The sequence below is a fragment of the Spermophilus citellus genome (genome assembly GCF_964194105.1).
Source record: "Spermophilus citellus genome assembly, chromosome: 2".
In the NCBI taxonomy this organism is placed as follows: domain Eukaryota; kingdom Metazoa; phylum Chordata; class Mammalia; order Rodentia; family Sciuridae; genus Spermophilus; species Spermophilus citellus.
The window spans coordinates 167444603-167472350 of record NC_138183.1 but is presented as its reverse complement, the minus strand read 5'-3'; the positions used below and the strand labels follow the sequence as shown (position 1 = coordinate 167472350).

Here is a 27748-nt window from a genome sequence, read left to right as displayed (position 1 = left end):
AGCCTGCGGGAAGGTCGTGAAACTTCCGGGGCAATAGTATTCCCTCAGAGTTTCTCAAGATTCAAACGCAACGCTTCCGGCGCGCACGTTTCCCTCACAATACTGTTAGGACAGAGAAGGGGGAACGTTAAAGATGTATCGCCAGGTTCAAAACCGAAACACTAAGTCGTTGCGGACTGCCGCCTTCCCGCGCCAACCAGCCGTTAAGTCCAGCAGGGTAAACACACAGCACCCCGCCCGCAAACATCCTTCCGGGTTGTTCCTCTTCCGGAAACAGAACGTGCGCTTCACCCAGCTCCCGTGCCGTAGACTTCTTGTACTTGCGCGGCATGTGATTCACGTCCCACGGCAGGACGTACTGACGTCACCGTGCGTCAGCGTTGGCCCAGCTGGGGTTTGGGGTTTGGGTTTTGGGAACGGCAGATCGCCGCGGAGCTGGTCATTACCCGGCTCTGTTTCGCTTAGACGCAGTTGCTTTCCTGGTGTGAGGAGGTCTCCTAGCAGCCGCCCTGCTTTAGTGCTTTCAGCGCTGGTACTGTGGTGAGTGCACCCCTTTCGGGGCCGGCGGGGACCCACTGCCCCGAAGGTGCGGCCGGGTGGAAAACTGGGCCTGGGGCCGCTTCCCCAAACGTCGAGGGTCGCTTAGGGCACTCTTTCTAATCTCGCTGTAGCTTTTTTTTCCCGGAAACCTCAGTTGCAAGACTTGCAGTCGAAAGGGATATATTTTTAAATGACTTGTTTTCAAGCTGACTCAGCCCTTGGACTTTGACCAACGTGTTTTATGTTAAGAATTTTTGCAAGATTTTAAACTTGGCCCTCAGTATTTAATATTTTGAAGACAGTTGTATGACGGCGAGATATCATATTTCAGATAGTTGTAACTGTGCTCTGTCACCTAAGTAATCATATTCTGGGTTCTGAGAAATAACTCGGGGGAAATTAATGGGTAAATCCCATAGTTTCTTTTGTTTTCCCTTCCAGTCTATGCCCCGCCCAGCTGCATAAAGAGAGCAAAATCAATACGGCTCTGTGTAAATAAAAATCTATAACTTAGAATATAAGAAAGGATCAAGAATGTAGCTCAGGGGTGGAGCGCTTGCCTAGCATGAAGGAGGTCTGGGTTCCATCCCCAGTACCTCAAAAAGGGAAATTTTCATACACACACACAAACACACACACACACACACACACACACACACACACGACCTGGTGGAATTAAGACAGTTTTGTAAGTGGTCATATGGCCAAGGCCAATGTTTTACAGATGATTGTATTTTTTGTTTTTGAGTTGCTTTCTGTGGTTGTTCCTTTGGAATTGCGAGGCAGTGTTAGTGTTTCAGGATTTATTAGGTTAATGAGCCTCTCCTAATGCCTTTTACCCTGAGTGGGCTAGGCAGTGACTGGGCATTGAAAAATAATATCTGACTTTTTTCTGTGCTGTCACTAAACAGGTGTAGTGGTATCTCTTATTTTTCAACACTGTTCCGTTTTGTCTCCAACAAAGTGCCAGAGATATTATCTTTATGAAAAGGGAGGGAGACCAAGGACAAAATGTTTTTCTGTGAGGAAAATGTGCTTCTGTCTTTAAAATTGTACATTTAAAAAGATGTCTAGTTCATGGTGTGGGGGTAAATTGCACGTATCTATACAAGAGCTTTTCTAATTGGAAAGTTTTGGTGACAAATTGCTGGAATTCAGATGTATTATATAAAGTGTAGATCATTCTTAGACTTTACTGAATAAATTGAAGAGTGTCTAAGTTCTATGTGCCATGCAATTATAGTTTTCTAAAATACCTTTTTTGTTGTTCTTTTCAGATGTACAGCCCTGAAGAGTTCCCCCCTATTCATTTTTTTCCCCTGCAGAAATGAATCTCATTATGGAAAGTGCAAAGCTTTATAAAGGGATAAAGTTTGAATTTTATGGAGTGTAATTTTGTGTATGAATCACATTTTTAATATGTAGTTTTCATAAAGAAAGCTAGTAAATTCTGGTACATTCTGTGTAAACATTAATTCTATTGGTAATATAGTGTTAGGCATTTGTGATAACAAAAGAGCTGTCTTGATAAATTGATTCCTCATTTATCATGACTGATACCATATCTGAATGGTCCTTAAATGAAAATCAGTTTATTTAAAATTTTTAATGTAATATAGAAAGTGTGTGTTGTGGAAATTTTATGGCTGATTTTATGGAGAAAATACCGTCAGTTGACCAGGTATAATAAAGAGATATGCAGAGTTAAGAAGAAAGACAGCGTGATACTGCAGGAAATAGAAACAAAATAGATAATGTTTAGCAAAGGTAGACAAGTTAACAGTGAGCTTTAAACAATATTCATTTGACATCTCTTATAACAGGTGTGGGACACAATAAGGCTTTGGGTGTTGACTTCCCCAAAAGTTGTTGGCTGAAGCTAATATAACCCACTTAAGTCAATTCTGTGATAAGTTGTGTGCAATTAGCTTTTAAATAATGTGACCCTTTGAAAATTTTAATTACTTATTTGCTAGAATAAGATGGGATTATTTTGGATTTCACAGTAAAGTGCTTGTAAAGGGAAAAAAGCCTACATTTAACTTTACTTTTGTGGCATAATCAGTAATTGTCCTTATATCTAAGACTTTATAGCTTGTAACCAAAAGCAAATTAAAAAACATAATTTAGGTATTCTATAGTTACTTAGAATTTTGAGAATATAAACTTCTTTGAAAAATAGTTTTAATATCTTTATAAGTGTGTAAACTTTTTTCAGGCCTTTAAGTCAGTTATTATACCAAATTGTGAGCAAATAGCGTGTAGGTTACTTAAAAGTGTTAATAGAATCCCAAAGTACTCATAAGTATCTTGGTAATTTAGGAGAAATATAAATCTAGTAAAGAAGGTATGGTGGTTCAACTAAATAGAAGTCTTTGATTTCTTTTTGTGGCAAAAAGTGACAAGAAATTGTATGTGAAAGTTTTAGTCATCAAAACGTACTTCTTTCTACTCATGCACAAAACTACCTCCAAAGAGTTATCCAAGATCCCTTGCATCAAAAAATAAGGAGTATAATGGAAGACAGCACAATCTTGTCAAATTGGACAAATAACAACAAACAAACAATGAAGTATGATTTTTCATGTGAGCTCTACAGAATGTCTACATATTCAACTTTCCCCATCGGTGTTCCTGTTTCAGAAAGGAGTCTTGCTCGTGCTGGTTTTTATTACACTGGTGTGAATGACAAAGTCAGATGTTTCTGTTGTGGCCTGATGCTGGATAATTGGAAACAAGGAGACAGTCCTATTGAAAAGCATAAACAGCTATATCCTAGCTGCAGCTTTATTCAGAATCTGGTTTCAGCTAGTCTGCAAGCCACCTCTAAGAATACCTCTCCAATGAGAAACCATTTTGCACATTCATTATCTCCTAGTTTGGAACGGAGTGGCTCATTCAGCGATTCTGTTTCCTGTCTTTCACCAAATCCTCTTAATTCTAGAGCTGTTGAAGACTTCTCTCCTTTGAGGACTAACCCCTATAGTTATGCAATGAGTACTGAAGAAGCCAGATTTCTTACTTATAATATGTGGCCCTTAACCTTTTTGTCACCATTGGAATTGGCAAGAGCTGGCTTTTACTATGTAGGACCTGGAGATAGGGTAGCCTGCTTTGCCTGTGGTGGGAAGCTAAGTAACTGGGAACCAAAGGATGATGCTATGTCAGAACACAGGAGACATTTTCCCAACTGTCCGTTTTTGGAAAATTCTCTAGAAACACTGAGGTTTAGTATTTCAAATCTGAGCATGCAGACACACACAGCTCGAATGAGAACATTTATGTACTGGCCAGCTAGTGTTCCAGTTCAGCCTGAGCAGCTTGCGAGTGCTGGATTTTATTACGTGGGTAAGAAAAAAAATAGCTATATGCTTTTCTAATTTTTTCCCCTAATTTGTTTTGACTTATGTATTAGAACATGTGTATAGTCGATTTTTGGTCCTTTTTTTCCATTTAGATCGCAATGATGATGTCAAATGCTTTAGTTGTGATGGTGGCTTGAGATGTTGGGAATCTGGAGATGATCCATGGGTAGAACATGCCAAATGGTTTCCAAGGTAATATATATATATTTTTTCCTCCCTTTTCATTGCTGGGATACAGGGTCCTTGAACATGCTAGGTTTATACTCTACCACTGAGCTTTAGCCCAAGTTTCTGTCAATGTGTTTTGAATATGCATTCCTACATAAAACTCGGGGCTTGATTAAGTTTACTTTTATATATAACAAAGCCTCATCATGGGTGATTAGTCTTTCAAAAGACCAAATTAAAATTTTTAACCTTTCTGTGTACTTTTCTTCTTTTGTAAGCCATGCACTCTGGATATAATTTAACTTATTTTTGTGACTCATTTGATAGAGCACGAGCGAGCTACAGTGACATACTTCCTTTAGCTATGCTTACTGTCCATAGTTACTACCCAGGAGTCTATTCAGATTATTAAACAAATGGATTAATCCACTTATGAGGTCAGAACTCTCATAATCCCAGTTTTTTGCCTTTGAACATGCCTAACATGAATTTTGGGGGAACCTTTCATCCAAATCACAACAGTACCCCTTATATACTGACACCTCATTATCTCCTACTCCTGCCAGTTACCTGCTGGCAACTTCTTTCTGTCTTTATAAATTTGACTATTGTAGGTACCACCTGTAGGTGGAATCATGTGATATAGATAATGTTTTCACCTGTGAATGCGTTTCACACTAATGAAGAATATCTTGCAACATTTCAGCAAATTATCCTTTTTGTCATTTTTGTATGATACCTGATGAAAAAGAAGTTGAGGGCTGTACATATAGCTCAGTGGTAGAACTCTTGCCTAGCATGCTCAAGGCCCTGGATAGTCTGCCATGGTACCAAAAACAGAAAGAAATATTTGATTATGCATCAGTACATTGTTAAAAATTGTACTTTGTGTCATCACTATTCATTATATATGATATAAATTTTTATTTTTGACTCTGAAAAATGATAGTTAAAATTATAATGTAAGACAAAACACTTTAATTTGAAATTTACTGATATTACAATATCAAAAATTGCTTTCAAATTCCAGTGTTTGAATTGCTACATTTTGTTCTTTGTAAAGCAAAATGAAATTCTTAAATTTGTAATTTGTGTTTAGTTTTAAATGGCTAGCAAGGGAGAAGACTTGGGAGTGCTTTTTGGTAAGTACTTTCCTGAAAACAACAGGTTTTAGTTGTGAATAATCTTTACTCTCAGTAAATGAAAAACCACAATGGATAATTATTATCACTGTAGTTTAGCACAGTTCACTTACTCATTTGTCAAATATTTAGGTACTGTTTAGAACTATTTTAGATGCCAGAGATTTATCAGACAAATTTCTACCTTCATGGAGTTTATTGGAGAAGGGAGAAATATGGGGCAGCAGGGTTTATTATACTTCATGTCTTTAACCATTAGAAATATACAGTAATCAGTTCAACAGTAAAAATAAGTTAAAGTTATATGAAGGTCAGGCATATAAGACAACTAGCTGTGTCGTCTAAGTGATGAACTTGAATCTTTAGTGTGTTTATATGTTCTCTACTAACTTCTAGTGTGTGGCTAATACTTTTCAGAGTATTCCGTTTTAAAGGGGAAGGAAATTTTTGTTTATTTTTAAAAAAGGTTTGTTGAGTTATAATTTACATATAGTTCACTTTATGAGTTTTAATGCACTGAGACATATAATTAGTACTGCAGTTAGAACATATGGAACATTTCCATCAACCCATAAATTTGCTGAGTAGAACTTGTGTTCTCATGAACAGATTTTTGATTATTGACTTAATTTCTTTACTAGTTGTAGATGCATTCACATTTTTACTTCTTAGTTTAGCTAAAGCTTTGTTGATTTTGTTTATCTTCTTAAAACACCCATCTTTTTTTTTCTATTATTTTTAAAATAGTCTGTTTATTTTTATTCTGATCTTTTTTATTTCCTTTCATTTGTTAATTTTGATCTGATTCTTTTTCTAGTTCTTTGAGATATATGGTTAAGTGTGTTTTTTTTTAATATGAGTATTTATTTTAGAACTGCTTTTTTAGTGAATCCTATGAATTTTGGTATGTTATATTAGAATTTTTGTTTTTATCAAGATTTAAAATTTTTTTCCGTTTCTTCTTTGATCCATTAGTTGTTGAGGTACAAAGAGTACTGGCTTTTGTCCTCTTATTGATTATTTCATACTAGTATGATCTGTAAAGATACTTGAAGTGATTTTAGTCATCTTGAATTTGTTGTGACTTGTTTTGTAATCTAACTTATGATCTGTCCTGGAGAATTTTCTTTGTGTGGTTGAGAAGAATGTAGATTCTTTTGCTGTTGGATGAAGCCCTCTGTATGTCTATTTGGTTCTGTTTGGTCTGATGTGTAGTTCAAGTCCAACATTTGCTTACTGATTTTTCTCTCTGGAGGATCTATCCGTTTTTGCGAGTATGATATTAAAATCTCCTACTGTTATATTGCTATCTATTTCTGTTAAGACCTTTGTCTCATGTTACAGTTTGTTTAAATATAACTATCCCTGCTTTCTTTTGAGTTTTATTTGCACAGAATTTTTTTTCTACCTTTACTTCCAAATTGTGTGTTCTTATAGGTAAACTGAGTCTCTTGTAGATTTTTATCCACTCAGCTACTCTGTGTGTTTTGATTGAAGATTTTAATCCATTTACATTTAAACTAATTATCAGTATGTAAGGACTTACTATTGCCATTTTGCTAATTGTTCTCTGACTGGTAGTTCTTTTATTTCTCTGTTGGTGTCTTTTTTTGTGATTTGATGATATTCCACCATGTGCTTTGTTTTCTAACTCTGCATCTTTTGTTACCAACTGTAGGTTTTTGCCTTGTAGTTGCTGTGAGACTTATGTAGAACATGTTATAAACATAACAGTCTATTATAGACCAACAGTTTAATTTCAGTTGCATACAAAAATTCTCCCCTTTTGCTCTACCCCCTCCCCCTTACATTTTATGGTTTTGATAGTATTACATCTTTCTTTATTATATATCCATTAACAAGCTATTGTAGCTATAGTTATTTATATATACATATATGTTTATTTATATAAATAACTTTGGGCTTTGTGCTTGCTGGGCAAGCACTCTATCACAGCCATACTCCCAGCCCCTTTTTTCTTTTTGACCATTATATATTAAAGTGATTTATATATAGTCATTACACATTTTGAGTATTCTGAATTTTATTGCATTATTTATCTTTTTTTAATATATATATATATATATATATATATATATATATATTTAGTTGTAGTTGGACACAGTATCTTTATTTTATTGATTTATTTTTACGTGGTGCTGAGGCTTGAACTCAGTGCCTCACCCATGTGAGACAAGCATTCTACCACTGAGCTACAACCCAGCCCTGCATATTTATCTTTACCAGTAAATTTTACACTTTCATGTGCTTACACATTACTAATTAGTATCCTTTTATTTCTGCTTGAACTCTTGGACATTTCTTAAACCATTGGTTTGGTTTCGTTTTGCCTTTTTTTTCCTCCCTCTCTATTTTTTGTGGTGCTGGGCATTAAACCCACAGCCTCATGCATGCTAAGTACATTACCTGTAATTGAACTACATCCTTAACCCTCTAGTATTCCTTGTAAGGCAAATTTAGTGGTATGAATTCCCTCAGCTTTTTTGTCTGGTAAACTGTATGTCTCTTTCATGTTTTTGAAACAGACATTTGCCAGGTAAAGTCTTGATTTGTAGGTTTTTATTTCCAAACACTTTAAATATATCCTTGAACTCTTTCTTGACCTTCAGAGTTTCTGCTGAAAAATCTGCTGGTAGCCTTTTGGGGTTCCCTTGTATGAAATGCGTATCTGTTCCCTTGCTGCTTTTAAAATCCTCTCTTTTAGCTTGACATGGTGGTATTCCCCTATAGTTCCAGGTGTTGGAGGCTGAGGCAGGAGAATTGCTTGAGTCCAGGAGTTCAAGGCCAGCCTGGGCAACATAGTAAGATCTCACCTCTACCAAAAAAACAGTTCTCACTTCATTTTTGATTTTTGACAGTTTATTTTAACATGCCACAGTCCTCTTTGGGTAGAATGTATATGGGGACCTCTGAACTCCCTGTGCCTGGACATCCATCTGTCTCCAATCTTTTTGCCCATTTTGCTTTGAACTACTTGTGATCCCCCTTCCTCAGCCTCCTGAGCCATTGGTATAACAGGCGTGCGCCACTGCACCCAGCCTCATTTTTTTTTAACTACAACTTTTTTTGGTAGAGAGTAGCCTTGCATGTGTCCTGTGTGGTTTTGTTTGTTTGTTTGTTTGTTTTGTTTTAATGGTTTTTTCTTAGTTGGATTGGCCACAATACCTTTATTTTATTTATTTATTTTTATGTGGTGCTGAGGATTGAACCCAGTGCCTCACACATGCTAGGCAAGTGCTCTACCCCTGAACCACAACCCCAGCCCCATGTCCTGTGCGTTTATTGGCACAATTAACTCTTGTAGACTTTCTGTACTGATTTTGTTGAGGAAATATCTTTATCTAGGGTGAGTGTGATGCATTGACTATGTAGGATGCCTAGTGGCATAGTCTCTATATGACTCTGTTAGCTGAAGTCATTATGAGTGAGGAGTGCAAGGATCCTGTATCCAAGGAAGCAGCAAGGGTTGTTTGGGTCTTTGGTGGCAAAGTTGCTGGAGACTGGATTTCTTTTTCTCATGGGAAGTATCATGGCCAGTAGCATCTCTCTTGGCACCAATTCTACTCTCTTGGGCAGATTAAAATAATAAAACCTTTTCATTTATTTAACAGTGGCTTTTGAAAAGCAGATGCTTTTAATTTTGTTGGTGTCATTTTTTCAATTTGTTTCTTATGGATTATGTTTTTGATCTTTTATTAATTTTTTTCTTTTTTTTTCATGCTGGGGTTTTTCTGTTTTCTACTAGAAGTTTTATTGTTTTAGGTCTTTCATTTAGAAACTTGATCTATTTTTAGTTTATTTTTGCATATGATATGAGCATCAGTCAAAGTAGGGTTTTTTGGCATATGGATATTCAGTTATTTAACACCATTTGTTTAAAAAAGAAATAGAATGGTAGTAGATGTTAAATGAACTGCTTCCTGGAACAACTTTGAGAAGCTGTAGTAATTTAAAGACAAGTGTTTGAGAAACACAGTGTATGTAGATGAAAATACTTGATTTTATATTTTCCAGAGGGAATGTGGTAGATTGTGCTTCAAATATAATTGAAGAGTAAACGTTATCGAAAGTTTAGCAGTTAATATAATATGAAAGATAAAATTTTAGGAATACTGATTTACAATTTCTGTAATACTGTTAAGCTTGATAAGTAAATTGTGTTTAACAGTTTTTCAGCTTGTGCTCCTTTCTAGGTTGATATCTCTGTTGGTGTGTTAATTGAATGATAGAAAATATTAGAATATATCACATATTAAGAATGTGTATGTTTTATGATATTATTATTTCTCTAAATGTTTTTGCTATGAGTTGTTATCAAGTAGGTTTGAAAGCTACTTTTCTAGAATAATCAGATTATGCTATTGGTATAAAACAATATTTAAACATATTTTTCTTATGTTTTAGGTGTGAGTTCTTGATACGAATGAAAGGGCAAGAGTTTGTTGATGAGATTCAAGCTAGATATCCTCATCTTCTTGAACAGGTAGATATATTTCTAAAATTAATAATATTGAATTCTGCTATGTGATAATTACAGAAATATTATTAGAAGTGATATTTACTTCTGTTTGCTTATTAATTCTAGTTACATAGTTTGTGTCTGTATTAATAACACCTGATATTTAATTTTGTTACCAATGTGTTTGTTCAGGGCTCTTTAAAAAATATTGTTTTTAGTTTTTTGAAAAATTGTCATCCTACCACTGAATAAATTTGCAATGGGGTTGAAGAAGGATTTTAGTGGCTTTATTTTTTTCCAGGAAACAAACAGAAAAATAACTTGTTAGAGGTTAAGATCTTTTGATAGTAATCCAGTTCAAACCTTACTGTCCAGTAGAACGAGAAAACATTACTTTATCTTCTTACTCCTGATGTGGAAAAAATACTTGAATTCTAATTTGGAATTGAGTGAAGTTTAAGGAAGGATACATAATTATGGTAAAACAAAGCAAAGTGAAGTATGTGAATTACCTGGTTTTCAAAAGACCATATACATTTATTTAAAGTAAACTTATTGTAGTGCTACTGTTCAGATTGTTTTGAGATTACTGATTTTACCTTTTAACTTTTCTCCTGTTACATAGCTGTTGTCAACTTCAGATACTACTGGAGAAGAAAATGCTGAACCAAGTATGTGTGAAAGTATTTCATATATAGAATGAGAATGTTTATAAGAATGTTAGGAATGAAAATATGTTAAAAAAAAAAAAAAAGAAAAGAACAAGGGGATGTTTCTGAAGCCATAGAAAAAAATGCCTGGAAATTAACAAATATTATATACATACTAAGATTCATGACATATTAAAGGATTATAGAAAGTTTTCCAGTATTTAAAGTACTGATAATTCCAACTGGGAGACAAGACACATGCAAACAACAACAATAAAAAACAGCTCAAAGCAAGGTCAAATGAGAGGTACAGATATGTCCTCCGAAGAGGAAAAGATTGTTGTGACTACCATGATTTAGAAACGGCTCAGTTTACATTTGAAGTAAGAATCAAGTTAGATGTTAGGTATTAAAGTCAGATATATAATTTTTCAGTGCAAGGATATCTTTGAATTAGAACTTAATTTTAGCCATATCTGTTAGTATTTAAATGTATATATGTACATACATTATGTGTCCAAAATTATTAAAATAGTATACCGTTTTATGTACTAATCACATCTGCAAAGGGGTGCACTCTGTTCTTCACACAACATTTCAGAAGGAATTTGCAGATTTGTAACTGAAACAGAGAAAAGTGACCAAGAAATGTGAGTACTAGAAACTGACTTAGAAGGACTGGATAAAGGATTAGGTAATATTTGAACAGAAGGAGTATCTTGGTACATGGTAACTGTCTCCTGTAATGGAGCTGGGAGAGATCAGATAAGTCATGGTACTCATTGTTATTTAAAATTTGTAAACACAGCTGTCAAGTGGACTGCCCTGCAATCTTGCTGCAGTTCCCTAATAAAAATCACTTTGCCAGTCTTCAAAATGGCTATCTCACAAACAGAACCACCAATCTACATTATATATCTATATTTTTCTTTCTGTTCTTCTATAAAACATGAATTGTTCTTGTCCTTAATGTAAGACTGACCCTTTTGCTTATTCTCTGGATTCTTCCCCCTTCCTACCAGTACTGGGGGGATTGAACCCAGGGTACTTTTACCACTAAGCTGCATCCCCAGCCCTTTTTATTTTTTATTTTGAGATAGGGCCTCGCTAAATTGCTGAGGCTGGCCTTAAACTTGCAATCCTCTTGCCTCGGCTTCTCATGTCACTGGGGTTACAGACATGCACCACTGTGCTGGCCTCATTCTCTGGATTCTGTTATGATGTTGCTTTGGTAGTGATTTGCCTTTGTCATAATCACAGAGAACTGCTGTTAGCAAGTCTATAATATTATCTGTTAGTTAGCTTTTGATGTAGTTGAATGCTTTATCCTATTTTTTTCCTTCCTGTTTTTGTTTTTGCATCCCGCTGCCCCTTGTAACATTCCATATACTCTGCCCACATAGCAGAACCTCAGCCTGTACCCGCCCTGTGCCTGTGCTTTGCCCTCCTTAACATACCCTCTTTCTTAGCTTCCTTGATATTAGACTCTTGGTTTTCTCCTATTTTCTTCATTGATCATGAACAGTTTTCTTTGCTGCTTGCTTTTTCTCATTTCTAAATGATGGCGTACCCTTCCTGTTTAGCCCAAATTTCTTTCTTTTTCCTAGCCCCAGCCTATAATGTTCAACCATCTGTTTAAATTGCAAAAATACTTCCCATCTTATAAGATGTATCAGAGTTAATATTGCAAAGCAAACATTTCTCCTCATCCTTTATTCCTCAGATTTGCTCCTTTTCTGGTCTTCCCCATCTCAGTTAATTGTACTTAATTAGTGGTATTTGCTAAGGTTAAAAGTTCTTAGTTTGTGTATTTAATCTATTAGGAGTCCTTATTTCTGTCTTCACAACATATTCCAAATATGACTGCTTTGTAACCATCTCTGCCACTATCTAATCCATAATATCATCATCTGTCATAATATTTTAATAGTTTTTCCTGTTATTCATTTTACCTTATTTTCCACAAAGCAACCAGAGTCACTTTTTGAAAACAAAACAATTTTATCAATCCTCAGCTTAAAGCCCTCCTAGAATATTCTAACAAACTTAGAAAAAAAAAAAAAGATAAATTTCTTACGGGCCTCTATATCATCTGGGTATTATCCTCTCTGATCTTCTACCAAGCTTTTCCCTTGTTTTAAGGCTTTTGCACTTGATTCTGTTGAGAGACTTCTTTTCAGGTATTCCAGTAGCTCACTCTTTCCTATCATTCAGGTCTTTGGTTTTGTTTTTATGGTGCTGGGGATCAAGTCTTTGTTTTGAAGTTTTTTCTTCAGATAGGGATTCCACATGGATTTGAACAAAGTTGTTCAGAATGCTTTTTTGACAATGTATGTTTTATGTTTATTGGAACAATTTTCCAGCAGATGGCAGTACAGTTTCTCGAAGAAGTATGGCTGTAATTTCACAAAATGCCATATGAACTAGCATTTACCCTGTTACCAGAAAATGCTTCCCCAACTACCCTCTCTAAATGGCCTCCTGCCTCCTACTTTCTTTTTTAATCACTTATTTATTTTTTCCTTCAGAGAATCTGTTTCTATATAAAACTATATTACTTGCTTACTGTTTTAACCACATTTTTTATTACTACTTTACATACATTTTTGGGTAAACCAGTCTTCTATTTTATTATACTTTTTCATTTTATATTATTTGGTTCCAGCTATCCACAAGCTAGATAGTTTCTTTTTATTCTTCCTGTGCATACTCTCTTTTTTGCGGGGTGGCAGGGGGGATGCTAAGGGTTGAACGCAGGGCCTCATGCATACTTGGCAAGTGCCTGGAGATAATTTTTCACTTTTGTTTTTATAGCATATTGTTTTCCAAAAATGAATATAAGAATCATTTGGGTGAATTTTTAAACCGTAAAATTCCTTTCTCAGGTATGGTGGCAGAGGCCTGTAATCCCAGTGACTCAGAAGGCTGAAGCAGGAGGATTGCAAATTTGAGGCCAACCTGGGCAACTTAACCAGACCCTCTCTCAAATAAAAAGAGCTGGGGGTGTGATAAAGTGGTAGAGCACCCCTGGATTCAATCCTCCATACTGGAAGAAAACAAAAAAGAAAAATTCAAATTCTTCAGCCTTTTTTCCTAGAGAGTCCTTCATTAAATAGGTCTAGGTTGTAGTCTGGGAAGTGGTATTTTTAAAAGGTATACCATATTAATTAGCCATTATCGAGTTCAGATTTTTAATAGAGTTATAGGTAAATTGATGCATATAATTCATCTTCCTGACCAGGATGTGAGAATAAAGGTTATGTCATAGTCATTTTTTTTCCTATAGTTTATGGAATTTAATACCTTATGTGGAATTTAATATTAGCAAATGTCTTTTCTAATAGTTGTTCATTTGGGACCTGGAGAAAGTTCTTCAGAAGATGCAGTCATGATGAATACACCTGTGGTTAAATCTGCTTTGGAAATGGGCTTTAGTAGAAGTCTGGTAAAACAGACAGTTCAAAGTAAAATCCTAACCACTGGAGAGAATTATAAAACAGTTAATGATATTGTATCAGCACTTCTTGATGCTGAAGATGAAAGAAGAGAAGAGGAGAAGGAAAGACAAGCTGAAGAAATGGCATCAGGTATTTTGGAATGTTAATTATCTACATTATTTTTCAGTGAAGTTACTGACTCATGTTGCAGGACAGCATCCTTTTCTCGTACCCACTTACTGCTGGTAACAATTCTTAGGCGTTTCTAAACTATATCTTCTCTACTACCTCTCTCAGTTGCTTCTACTTGAGAACCACTGACTATGGCATTTTTCTGTATGATTATTTCCTGTTAAGATTCTCTTAAGTTATACTAATCAGAATTTTTAACAAAAGCTCTTTTCTTGAGCAATATTATATTTCTTCTTCATACATAACAAATTTTAATCATTTTTAAAGGCAAGATTTAAAATTGGCTGCAGATATTACTTCTACTTTTAAAAAAAGTTCCTTCAAATAATATTCTTAATATATTTTTCTCACCATCCCTTGTTTAGGAGATCCTTTTATATGTATTTTATATGTATAAAAGGATCTCCTAAACAAGGGAACTTAGAATGAAATCCTAGGGTTTGATGAGAGCCCTCTGCCCAACCCGAGGATGGTATGGAACTGATTTTGGTATTTATCTAGATTGTTTTAAGTCTCAGCCTCTCAGAACAAGTAATCATATATTCCTTAAACCAGTATTTGTTGCATATAAACAGCAGTGCTAATACTGTGCTAATTTTGGTGATTGTTCTCAAGGAGCATGTAGATTAGCTGGGAAGAATCATATGCAAACGACAGGATTAAAGAGCTAAGAAAGATAAATGTTGCATAATGTAGTTTAAATTGCAGTATTGGGTTGTAAGAGACTGTTCTTTTTAAGCTTGTAAAGTAGTTAGGAATAATTTAAGACACCCTTATTGTGTGGCCATGGAGCAAAATGTTTAAGACCCGTGGATTGAAATAGATTTGTGTTTAAATTCTGGCTTTTTTCAGTTACTAGGTTAGCAGTTTGTTCAGCTATAAGTCAGCTTTCTGATCTGTAAAATATGGACAGTAATAGTGCCTATCCCACAGGGGTACTGTAGGAATTAAATGAGATATTTCTAGTAAAATACTTGAGCACAGTGCCTGGCACATAAAATTTCTTTTCTGTTAATTTTTTATTGTTGTTTTGGTGCTAGCAATTGAATCCACAGCTTCATGCATGCCAAATATACAACACTACCACTGAAGTGCACATCCAGCCCACCTTTTTTAAGTATATTGATTTGGAAAGTACTAGTGGCTGGTAAAAGAAAGGATCTGAGGAAAGCGAAAAGATTTAAGGATTATAAAGCAGTTAAGCTCATGTAGAATTACTGTTGTCAGTGTACTTACCTTAATTTTGTGTCTCCAACTTTGTATATGTTTCAGAATAGTCTTGAATTATGGATATGGGAAGGTTAGTATGTGAAAGGTCAAATAAGGAACAGGGTAAAGAGCTAAGTGTGCTAATCAGAGAGCATCATTGGAATAACCTAACTGATCTGTAGATTGGAATGGGAAATAAACAAAACCAAGAGACAGCTCTTGTGCTAGTAGAATTGGGAATGATGTGGGGATTTTGAAAAAATAAAGAACAAATTTGTTAGCAGTGAGGCACAGGTTGTGGTCAGAAAAGGAAATTTCATAGTTTTAAAATAAATAGAGCTGTTTGTTTCTAGAAAGTTGTAAATGGGGAAGGAAACTGGACTTTTTATAATTTATTTCTAATGAGATTTATACCTTATAGCAGTGTACTTTAAAAAAATATTTTAAGTCTGAAAATAAGCAGCTTTATAGTGATTGGGGCTGCGAAAGGAAGAATTATGAATAATACCATAGCATCTTATATTCCATAATAGTAAATTACTTATGAAATTTTATGTGATTTGATATTAAAGGAGAAACATTTGCTTTTTAATAAAATCAAGCTTGATTAATACGTAATTTATTTTAAAATTGCTATAAATGTAGACAGTTTATTTAAAAAAAAAAAACAGCCAACTATGTGCCAGATAATGTACTAAATTCTTTTTGTACATTAATCCTCAAAACAAACTCCAATAGACCATTATTTGTATTTTACAGATGAGGAAATTGATTGAGGTATATGGATGGGGATGTTAGAGAACTTGGCCAGTAAGTGGCTAAGCTTGCATGGGAACCTAAGTCTTATCTTGACTTTGTAGCTGAAGCTCTGCAAAATTATAGTTCTGCTTTCTGAGTATAAGACGTTTAAAAGAACCACTGGTCTAAGACACCTGGTTTTGCAGCTTATTCTGGACAAGCCACTCATTCTTTTCTGAGTCTTTTTCTCTATCTAAAAATGGAAGGCAGTAATACTTGCCTTGTTTGATTGTTAGGGTATATGTATCAGATGAAACAATTGATATGCAAATGCTTAAAAAAAGTAAAGTGATATAATGTAAATAGAAGTATTATTGATTCCATGGTGAGACAAATTCAGAAGTGAGAAACATTTACTACCTTTATATTTGCTGCTTACTGTCAACAGAATAAAGAAAACAGGGTTCTAATATGTGTTAGTATCTCAACTTTAAAATTATAGAAATAGAGACCCTTATTTTCTCTACTGTTTTATAATCTTCTGGAAGTTTTCCAAATGACAGACTTTAGAATGCAAATAAGTCATTTTGTTCTTTTTCAAGCCCTGTTCAGTAGGGTTAGTTGTTAATGACTATATGATTGTAGTGGAGGAGTTTAATGGATTTTTTTTTCTTTCTTTTTTAAAATAAAGATGATTTGTCATTAATACGGAAGAATAGAATGGCTCTTTTTCAACAGTTGACATGTGTCCTTCCTATCTTGGATAATCTTTTAAAGGCCAACGTAATTAATAAACAGGAACATGATATTATTAAACAAAAAACACAGATACCTTTACAAGCAAGAGAACTGATTGATACCATTTTAGTTAAAGGAAATGCTGCAGCCAACATCTTCAAAAACTGTCTAAAGGAAATTGACTCTACATTATATGAGAACTTATTTGGTGAGTTTGTTGGGAAAATCATTTTAAGAAATCTTTAGCATTATGTTAATGTTTCTGACAAACAGAATAAATCCAATTAAAAAATTTAACTTCTGCACCAAAGGGGGTGTCTTTTATTGTCCAAGTAATATACCTAAATGTAATAGTTCTTGATAATATATAGCTTTCTGTAATGATATTTGTATCGTTCATTGGATAGTATGTGAAAAAAATTAAACAGTTTTGTATTTACCTTCATAGAATGATGATTTCTGTATGCTTTTCTTTCCTTAGTGGAAAAGAATATGAAGTATATTCCAACAGAAGATGTTTCAGGTAAAATAGATTTAAGACTTAAAACCAATGTGAAATATTAACCTTTTTTTTTTTTTGTATCAGATGTAAAGTGAAAACTGAATTTCACTAAAGTTCTTTTTGTTATTAGGTCTGTCACTAGAAGAACAGTTGAGGAGATTACAAGAAGAAAGAACCTGCAAAGTGTGTATGGACAAAGAAGTTTCTATTGTGTTCATTCCTTGTGGTCATCTGGTAGTATGCCAGGAGTGTGCCCCATCTCTAAGAAAATGTCCTATTTGCAGGGGTATAATCAAGGGTACTGTTCGTACATTTCTCTCATAAAAGAATAGGCTATATTTTAGTCTTTACCAAAAAGCCTTTAAGGTGTTGTTGAACATTGCAAGCCATCTAAAATTAAAACAAGGAATGTTTGGTTCTTTATTTAGTAACATTTATGTTCTATTCTATTTAGGTATGAATAATCTTATTTCAAAAAGAGATAGTATTGTATATTTAATCTTAATCCGTTTAGTTTTAAGAGAAGAATTGTTTTTCATGAACTAAATCAGTATGTAAGTGTGAACACAAGAAGAATTAAAGGAGTAGTGTCAGTGTTGTTATGGGTCATTTCAGGAGTTACTGGATTTGGTATTTATGAAAGCTTTGAGTACTACATTACTGTATAGTTGAAAAACTGTAAATTAGTAACACTGGAATTCATCAGAGTTGTTGACAGATTTTTTGGTGCTTTTTACTTGTTTTATTAAGTAAGGATTTTTCTGTTACTGATAAACAATATTTCCCCTAACCTGTGAGAAACAATAAAATGCTTTATAATTATTGTATCATCAAAATTTATTTCTTTTACCCTATTATAAAGTAATTTTCATCTGTGTTTACTCATTTGCTATGAAGTAAAAAATTGAATTCATGAAACAAATTATTGTTTTTTAAATATGATTCATGGGAATTCCCTTAAAAGACAATATAGTTGCTTTGTATAATATAGATAAAATGTTGGATTAAAACTGAATCATTATCAAAAACTCTTAGTAAAATTAGATAAATCTACATTTATTTTTTTAAAATAAAAAATAGCTTTGTTGCATAGGTGTTGATAGGGTGAGCAGATAGGAAATGGACAACTGTAGGTACCTCCTTTTTGGCACAAGCCTGTTTGACCTTTCTTACATCTAATTCTCTGGCAGACTTTGGAGGTGAGGTAGATAGGAGGTTTAGTGTTTAAAAACTCCATTTTCCTTTCTCCACTAGTCTTTTAGATTTCTTCAAATGGAGAATATGCTGAGAAGGCTGGGTGAAAATTTCTCCATCCTCCAGTTTCTTCTCTTGCATTTGTTTCCCTCTTAATGTTCTGATACATGTCTGTAAATGCAGATGCATACATCTAGGTTCAAGACCTCATATCCAGTAAGAGAAAGTCTCATTATATAGAAGGAATGTAAAGTGAATTTTTTACGCCTTAAGTTTTATTTATTTATTTATTTTTGAGGTACTGGGGATTGAATTTGGGTCCTCTACCTCTGAGCTACATTCTCATCCCTTTTTACTTTTTATTTTGAAACAGTATCTCACTGTGTTTCCTGTCAGATTTTGCAGTCCTCCTGCCTTAGCCTCCTGAGTAGCTAAGTAAGGATTTTTCTGTGGTTATCTGGTAGTATTCCAGGAATGTGCTCCTTCTGAGGGAAAATGTCCTATTTGCAGGAGTATAATCAAAGGTACTCTTTGTACATTACTCTCATAAAAGAAAAATAGGTTATATGTTAGTCTCTGCCAAAAAGCCTTTAAGCTCTTGTTGAACATTGCAAGCCATATAAAATTTGAAAAAGGAATGATTGGTTCTTCAACACCTGTATCTCAGACCTAGAACTACAAGAATTACAGATGTATCCTAGCAACCCCCTAAAAGTTAATAGATACAAAACATTGTTAATTTTTCTTTTATTCTGAAAGTTACCATACCTGAAGAGTTAATCAGCTCTTTTGAGGAGTCAGATGAAGTTCTTCAGTCAAATAACCAGTGTATTTAAATCATAGAACTAATCTTGAGTTGGGATATAGCCAGGTGGTAGAGAACTTGCTTAGAATGTGCCAGGCCCTAGGTTTGATCCATAGCACTACAAACAAAACAAAAATTTCCCCACCCTTGGAAAAACAATCCCTCTTGTTATTATAAAATGTTATTAAATCTTTTATTTTGCTTTTTGCTTAATATAATAGCTGCTATATATCAAGGAACCACTGTGTGCCACGCAGAGTCAGAGGTGTTTTAAATAATTGAAATGTGCTCTGGGCTGAATTTTACCCCTTTGAAATTCTTAAGTTCTAATCCTCAGTACTTCAGAATGAGACTGTTTTTGGAAATAGGGCTCTAAAAGAGGTAATTAAGGTGAAATATGATAATATAGGTGAGTTCTAACCGACAGCCTCAAAGAAAAGGAGATTTAAAAACAGGCACACAAAATGAAGACCACCTGAAGATATTGGAAAAGATGGCTACTTAACAAGCCAAGAAGAAGCCTTAGAAGAAACCAAGCCTGCCAACACCTGGATTTTAAAACTTATAACTACAAGAAAGAACTATGAGAAAATTTCTGTTATTTAAGCCACCCAGATTGTGGGACTTTGTTATGGTGACTTAAAACTAATATAAGGTGGTTGGTACTTTAAAGGACATTAGCTCTAATCTTTTCTGCAACTCCACAAAATAAAATTTGAACATGGGTCTCACCTGACTTCTTAGCCTATGCTTTCTGAGCTGTCCTGTGAAGCTATATTGATGTTTTTTAAAATTGCATGGACTTATAAGTAACTTTTGAGTTCTACTTAAGTGCTTATCTTATTTGGTTTTTATTTAGCTAACTACATTTAAAAATTGCCATAATTTTGATCTGGAGTGTCACCCTAAGGCCCACATGTTAAAGGCTTGGTTGTCAGCTGTGGTGCAATGAGGAGGTATGTAGAAAGGAGGTTGATCCTAGAAGAAGGAAATTATCTCACTGGGAGCATGCCTTAGAAGGGATATTGGAACCCTGGCTCCTTCCTCTTTTGTTGCATCCTAGCTACTATGAGGTAAACAGGCCTCATCTACCATGCACTCCACCAAGATGTGGGCTGGGGATGTGGCTCAAGCGGTAGCACGCTCGCCTGGCATGTGTGCGGCCTGGGTTCGATCCTCAGCACCACATACAAACAAAGATGTTGTGTCCACCGTAAACTAAGAAATAAATATAATAAAAAAAAGATGTATTGTGGTGCCACAGGGCCAAGCAATGGAGAATTGAAACCTGTGTGACTACAAGCCCAAACCTTTCCTGTTCTTAAGTTGTTTATGTTGGGCCTATTGCCTACAACAACGAACTATATAAATGATGTCGTTCGTATTTTATCCATGTGCTGAATCCTCACACATGCCTACATCTTATAAGGTTTTATTCTCTTACCCCTTTTGTACTCTTCATGTTGGTCTGTGTCCTAATAGATGCTCATCATGTTGAGCAGATAGATGAATGTCAGATGCTTTGTTAGGTTTATATATTGCCTTATTTAATTATTAAAGCTAGGGGCTGGGGATGTGGCTCAAGCAGTAGCGCACTTGCCTGGCATGCGCAGGGCGCTGGGTTCAATCCTTAGCACCACATAAAAATAAAATAAAGATGTTGTATCCACCAAAAACTAAAAAATAAAAAAATTTATTAAAGCTATACAAGATAACAATATCCCTTTTTATAAATTATAAACATGGAAATCAAGACTCAGTGAAATGATGTAGACTGCTGGAGATAATAAGTGGTAGACTGTGTATGGTCCACGTAGGGTAGCCTCCAGAACATGTGTCTTTTTTTTTTAATATTATATGTCAGTTGTCTACTTTCTTGTGTTAAGAAAGAATGTTTCTTCACCCTTTTAACCTAAATAAGGGGAACTATGTAATCATTTGTTAGACTTTTGTTTTTGTTTTTCACATTCTTTCTGAAAAGAGCTCAATTTATGGGTCTAGAGTTCTAAGAAACTACCTGTTGACTGATACTGAAGCCAGAATTAGGCAGTCAGTATAGATAGGTAAATCGAGTCAGGTTGGATCAAGAAGGACAATTTTGAGTCATTCCGGGAAGTCTATAATTTAATGAATGTGTCCTGGGCTGCCCTTCCCTCTTTAGCCTACCTTTTCCCACATTTTGGCTAGCCCATCAAGCATTTCCTATGAGCATCTCCTAGGCCTAGAGGGTGTGTCTAGGAATGCGGCAAGGAGAAGAGAAAGGGCAGGAGAACAAAGGAAGGACATACAAAAAGGGCAGAACACCTTGCTTCTTGGGATACCAGGATACCAGCTATGGCCCCGAAGGAGGCCTTCTACCTTCCAGGAGAAGTCTGTTGCCCTTTTTAAAATAATCCCTGCTTTATATGCTTGCTTCTCTAATTCAAACTTCAACATGTGAGGAAGCAGAACTCGTCACTGATAACCGGCGGTATCATAAGTCAAAGGACACCATCAACTTTAAAAATGGATCTCAAAAATTTTTCTAGAAATGTTAACATTTTAGTGAATATTCCCTACAATATATAAAATCAATGAGTGCATAATAACACAATTGAATTTGTTGATCTCAAAATCCCTTTTACAATTCTAAAAATTAAGGAACCCAAAGAACTTGTGTTTATACACGTTTAACATTTTGTTACCATGTTAAAAATTGTAAAACATTAATTCATTTAAAATAATAACTATATATACATACTATATATATACACTATATACTATATAGTGTATATACACACACACACACTATATGCTAGTGTAACACCTCTTGAAAAATAATTAAAATTTGGTTAGAAGAGTGTAACGGTTAATTTGAATTGTGAATTTGGATTGAGATGTCTAGGATTGATTTATGGGTGTGTCTAGGAATGATTGGCATGTGGGATAGCCAACTGGAATGGAGACCCTCCCTAAGCGTGGGCAGCACCAACCAATAAGATGATCACTTGGATGGGATAAAAATTGGAAGAACAAGGAAGTAGCAGCAGATGCAAGCTGGGTTCTTGTAAAATGGATTCTGATTGCTGCTGCAATGGTCTGAGAATATTGGACTCTTCTTCACTCTTCTCAAGTGGACAGTGATTCTTCAGAAGCCTTTGACTAGGGTAGCACAGTTGAGCTCTGTTGTTTTGGGGCTTCAGCCTCTTGGATTATGCAGCTCCTGGTTCTTCTAGCTCTCCAGGCCGCAGATGGCCATTATGAACTATCCAGCTTCTGGTCACGTAAGCCAACCTAATAAGTCCCCCTTTTATAATTATACTTCCTGTGGATTCTGTTTCTCTAGAAAACCCTAATACCAAGAGTGACATTGTTTTAGTTTTAGCTCAATAGAAGATAGCTGGATTCTCATGTGCTTATATGTCTAATGATACGTTTTTGTGTGTATGATGAAAATTCAGCCTCTCAGAGGTATACATTTGGCAAAGGAAGAATTTTTAGATAATTGTAGGTATTATTTCTTGATGTAATGCCAAAACTTGACAAGTGGTAGTTTCTTAAAGACATTGGAGAGCTGGGAGCTATGGCACATGCCTGTAATCCCAGCAGCTGGGGAGGCTGAGGCAGGAAGATCATGAGTTCAAAGCCAGCTTCAGCAAATTAACGAGGCACTAAGCAATTTAGTGAGAACCTATCTCTAAATAAAATACAAAAAAGGGTTGGGGATGTGACTCAGTGACGAAGTGCCCTTGAGTTCGATCCCTGCTTCCAGGAAAAAAAAAAAAAAGATATTTTGGAGTATAGATTAAAAAATGTCAGTTATCTTTTTAAAAGGTAAAATTTTTAAGAGCCATGTTAGATTTATTGCAAAATGAGTGGAAATTACAGATAGTTCTCATATACATCTGTGTCTCTACACATGCACATCCTCTTCCACTGATAACATTCCACACAGTGGTGGTTCATTTGTTAGTTAATGAACCTACATTGACACATTATCAGTATTTTATCAGTTATTCTTTTAAAAATGCTATTCCATGAACAGAGAGCAAATTCAGCTTAACAGTTCAATCACAGAAGTGCCTTTTTTTGAGAAAATCTTTGTACTTTGGTTAAGTAGAAGCTCTTTTTGTGCACTTCCCATTTTGTCACATATTATTCATATTATTAAAGCGATGTTGATGTTTACTCAAGGGTCAGATTTCATTCACATTTTTATGACTTCACTAGAGATACTCTTACATGAAAGGTCTTTTTTTTTTTTTTTTGGTACCAGAGATTAACTCAGGGTCACTCAACAACTGAGCCACATCCCCAGTCCTTGTTTGTATTTTATTTAGAGACAGGGTCTCATGAGTTGCTTAGCAAGCCTGGCTCTTGTTAATCCTCTTGAATTTGCAATCCTCTTGCCTCCGACTCCTAAATTGCTGGGATTACAGGTGTGCACCAGCATGCTCAACTAAAGTGGCATTTTTTTTTAACTGAAGATATGTTTTGATGCCACTATCTCAATTCATGTAAAGGTGTCAACAGTTTGACCACCATTGCTTTTTTCATCATCAGTGCAAATGTCAGCCCAGTGAAAATGGCAAATAACTTTTTAGGATTTTTTGTTTTTGTTTTTTAGAAATCCCAAAAGGATTTCCAGGACCTGCAGAGCCTATGAACTACCGTGTAAGAACTATTAGCATGGTAAACATTAATCTTACTTTTTTTAAAAAATATTTTTTTAGTTGTAGATGGACACAATACCTTCATTTTATTTGTTTTATTTTTATGTGGTGCTGGGGATCAAACCCAGTGCCTCTCGCATGTGAGGCAAGCACTCTACCACTGAGCCATAACCCCGCCCCCCCCAATTTTTTTTTTTTAATAAAAATAAATCCAAGAAGAATTAAGGAAGAACTTTAGTTCACTCAGGCTTCTTGGTATAGTGGGAACTCTCTTTGCACCTGCACTTATATTTTTGGTACTTTTGAAAGAGAAACTTGGTAGCGCAATGCTGTCTTGCCTTGTTTTTCTCTTTGGTAGCTGGTCAGCCTGCCCACTGAGCATGTACCGTATTCCTCTGTGACTCTGGCATCACAGAGGCCTGCCTTGATTTTTCAGTATTTTTCATTTGCCAATGACTGGCAAATATATTTTGGGATTTGTATTAGGAAATCTACACCTAGGTGTTTTCCTCCAAAGCCTTTTTGGTAATAAAGGTGAGTTTTCATCTCTATGTGATGATTCTTTTTACCCTTTATTGGTTCTTGGGTGGGAGGGATGTAATTTAAAAAAAATATTTTTTTATTTTTTTAATTTTTTGGTAGTGGGGATTTAACCTACAGGCGTTTTATCACTAAGTTACATCCTCCTTTTTATTTTTTATTTTGAGACAGGGTCTTGCTAAGTTGCTGAGGATGGCCTTAAAATTGTGATCTTCCTACCTCAGTCTCCCGAGTTACTGGCATTACAGGTGTGTGCCACAGACCCAGCAGAAGGGGTGTAACGTGCCCTACAAATCTGTAGCAGACCTTATTGATCTTTTGGTGTATGCATGGTTATTCAGGGGAAGAGGGATAGCTTAGTAGAAATAGAAAGACCATTGTAATAGTGCTAGATCCTGTTATCTTTCTGGTATAATGGTGTCTATAGATACGTTTTAACTAGAATCCTTGGAGCTTTTAGCCTTAGCGGCTCTGGCAATAAAGGGTTAATAGGTGAGTATGATATTACATACACAGCTGCATTGCTCAGTATGGTGTAGGGAAAAAAGCCCTGCATTTCAAATCTGAAGACTTTGTCTCTCAGTTCTCCCATTTAAAAAGGCCTTTGACAAAGCCTTTATAATTCTCAGATCCTTAGGTTTTCTATGAGCATCTGTATCTGCTCTGTTTATTCCTTACAGGGCTATTATAAGATATAATGTGGGAATGCACATAAAAAGCTTTGTGTTCTTTATTAGTGGACGATGCTAATGACAGTGTCATGGGTCTGATCTGCAAGTAGCAAACATCCTGTTCTGTGTTTGACCTGGACAAACTGAGGCATAACATTGTGCTCTACCTAGTGTTTTTTGTTTGTTTTATTTTAACACGAATATCTTGTTGTAACAAATTTAAACAAGTATATAAAAATCAAGTGTTCATGTCCCACTTAATTTTTCCCTACTACTACTATCAATTCCTACCTAGTGGTGATCACCATTAAATTTGATATGCATTTGGTGTGTGGTATGTGTGGTTTTATGAATGTTCTTTTTTCACTAGACATCATAATTTCATGGCTGGGGATGTAGCTCAGTGGTAGTGCAAGATGCCTAGCATGTACAAGGCCCCAAGTTTGATCTCCATCCCACAAAAAAGCAAACAAAAACTCAATTATAATTTCAGCCTCAAAGCTATAAGAAAATCAAAGCATTTTTTGTCTATATTTATTTGATATGTAAAATCTTTAAAAAAAATTTAAAAAATCTTTTGTAATATTTCTGACAAGTATTTGTACAATCTGTTTCTAACAGCTTTATCTTCCTCTTGAGGAAGCTTATCTCTTCTGAGAATATTTTGATTGCTGGCATAATTAATAATATAGCATAATTTTGGGATGACTGGGGAATGTATTACATACACAGGTGAAAAATCATGGAAATAGGTGTAGAGATTAGTGTTAGGTTTGGCACATGTCAAGATACAAAGGTGCAAAAGAATGAACAGGAAGATGCACTATGAATTAAAGCACATTGCTCCTGTTTCATTGAGGCTCAGAAAAAGATATTTTAATCCAAAGTAGAAAATAAGTGACATAAGAAAAGTTCAGATAAAGTGCTGTTGGTATGATTTTCAAAGAATTTTAGCTTACATTGGATGGGTGTGTGAGTGTGTGGTTAGTATGTGTGAGACCCTGTGTTCAATCTCTAGCACCAAAAAAAAAAAAAAAAAAAAAAAAAAGCTAGAGTTGCATATCAGTTGTGTACTGAGAAGTAAGATAAGAATATACAAAGTTGGAAAATGGAGACAGGTCAGGGAGGAACATGAAAACAAAACTGCATGAAGCATATTTGGAAAAAGTGAATAATCAGTGAAAATGAATAATGGAAAAGAAGGTTGGGAACATAGGCTGGAGAACCATTTTAAGAATATTATGAATTAATGAGCTTTGTTGTCTAGACTTCATTCTGTGTAGGTAGAGAGGAGCAAGGAGGAGGAGTTATGGTCAAAATAGTTATTTACAAAGAATAATATGACAGAACTGAATTTCTATATTAAAGGGGATTGAGAAGGCAAGCCAATTGGGTTCAAAGCTAACTTCATAAAGCATAAGTAATATTGAGAAAATATGATCTGTGTCAGAAAGTGGAGGGGATGCAGATTATAAGATAGTTAAGCCTTCCTTAAATAGCCATTGAAGGTAATAATATGTAAGATGTTGGAAATGCAGAAGGACTTAAATGGAAATCTCTGCTTGGATTTTCTGTAATTCACTTGATGTTACATTTCCCATCTCTTCTATTCTGGCTTTAATTTCCTACAAAGGTTGTTACTAACCCAAGAAAGGTTTTTGGTTTACCACCCACACAAACATTTTTTTTCCAATTTTGGTTAAATTCACCTTACATCAAATGAACCATTTAGAAGTATAAAACCATTTCAGTAGAATTTAGTATATTCAATATGTATCCATTACTTCATCAAGTTCCAAAACATTATCATTACCCCAAAAGAAAACACCATACTCTTTGAAAGAAAGGTCTTCATACCTTCTTTCCCACTGTCCCTCACAAACATTTGTTTTTGTCTCTGTGGATTTACCTATTTTGAATATTAAGTCATTTGTTGATGAATTTGGGCTCTTTTCACCTTTTGGCTAATGTGAATAGTGCTGCAATGGATGTTCATATATTTGTATCTTGAGTACCTTTTCGGTTCATTGGGGCAAGTATCTACAAGTGAAATTGATGGATCATATAGTAATTCTGTTTAACTTACTGAGGAACTGCCAAACTGTTTTCCACAGACGGTGCACCTTTGGATTTACATTTCCACCAGAAATTCACAAGGATTTTCATTTCTCTACATCTCAACCATACTTTTCTTTTTTCCTGGTACTAATAATTGAACCTGGGATCTCACATGTGACATGCTATGAATGTACCTTTAAACTACATTCACAGATTTTTTTTTTTTTTTAACAGACGTCCTAGTGGGTGTGAAATGGCATTTCATTGTGGTTTTCATTTGCATTTCCCTAATGGCTGACAGCAAGCAGCTTTTCATGTGCTTATATCATCTTCAAAGAAATGTCTATACATGTCCTTTGTTCATTTTTAAATTGGTGGCTTGTTTTTTGGTTGTTGAGCCCTAAGAGTTTAGATACTATATCATTATCATTTATATGATCTGAAGATATTTTCTTGTACTCTGTAGGTCTCTTGACTTTTTGATGATGTCGAGTTTATCAAGTTTTTCTTTGGTTGCTTTTGTTCTCGTATCTTAAGAATTCACTGTAAAATCCAAGATCATAAAGTTTTAGAGTTTCATTTGTTTAGGCATTAATCCATTTTAGTTATATATTTTTTTTGTATATGGTATAAAGTAGGGTCCAACTTCGTTCTTTTGCATATGAAT

General features: G+C 34.9%; 1 protein-coding gene across 2 annotated transcripts; it reads left to right on the top strand.

Annotated features, from left to right (window-relative positions):
* The first annotated feature begins 362 nt into the window (after positions 1-362).
* On the top strand, positions 363-17983 carry BIRC2 (baculoviral IAP repeat containing 2). Of its 2 annotated transcripts, none has more exons than XM_081279020.1 (9): positions 363-540; positions 1818-3888; positions 3998-4097; positions 9641-9719; positions 10321-10366; positions 13690-13932; positions 16790-16867; positions 17141-17182; positions 17292-17983. In XM_081279020.1, exons 2-9 carry the CDS (start codon positions 3057-3059, stop codon positions 17483-17485), a joined length of 1614 nt encoding a protein of 537 aa, XP_081135146.1. In that variant the 5' UTR covers positions 363-540; positions 1818-3056; the 3' UTR covers positions 17486-17983. The 2 variants fall into 2 exon arrangements, with proteins under 2 accessions (XP_081135146.1, XP_081135145.1); XM_081279019.1 differs by having other exon boundaries at positions 16613-16867.
* Positions 17984-27748: the final 9765 nt, after the last annotated feature.

Coding starts and splice junctions, on each gene's coding strand:
- BIRC2 (XM_081279019.1), top strand. CDS start 3,057: ATGGAAGACAGCACAATCTTGTCAAATTGGACAAATAACAACAAACAA. Junction 3,889..3,997: donor TGCTGGATTTTATTACGTGG/GTAAGAAAAAAA, acceptor TTTTCCATTTAG/ATCGCAATGATGATGTCAAA. Junction 17,183..17,291: donor TCCAACAGAAGATGTTTCAG/GTAAAATAGATT, acceptor TTTTGTTATTAG/GTCTGTCACTAGAAGAACAG.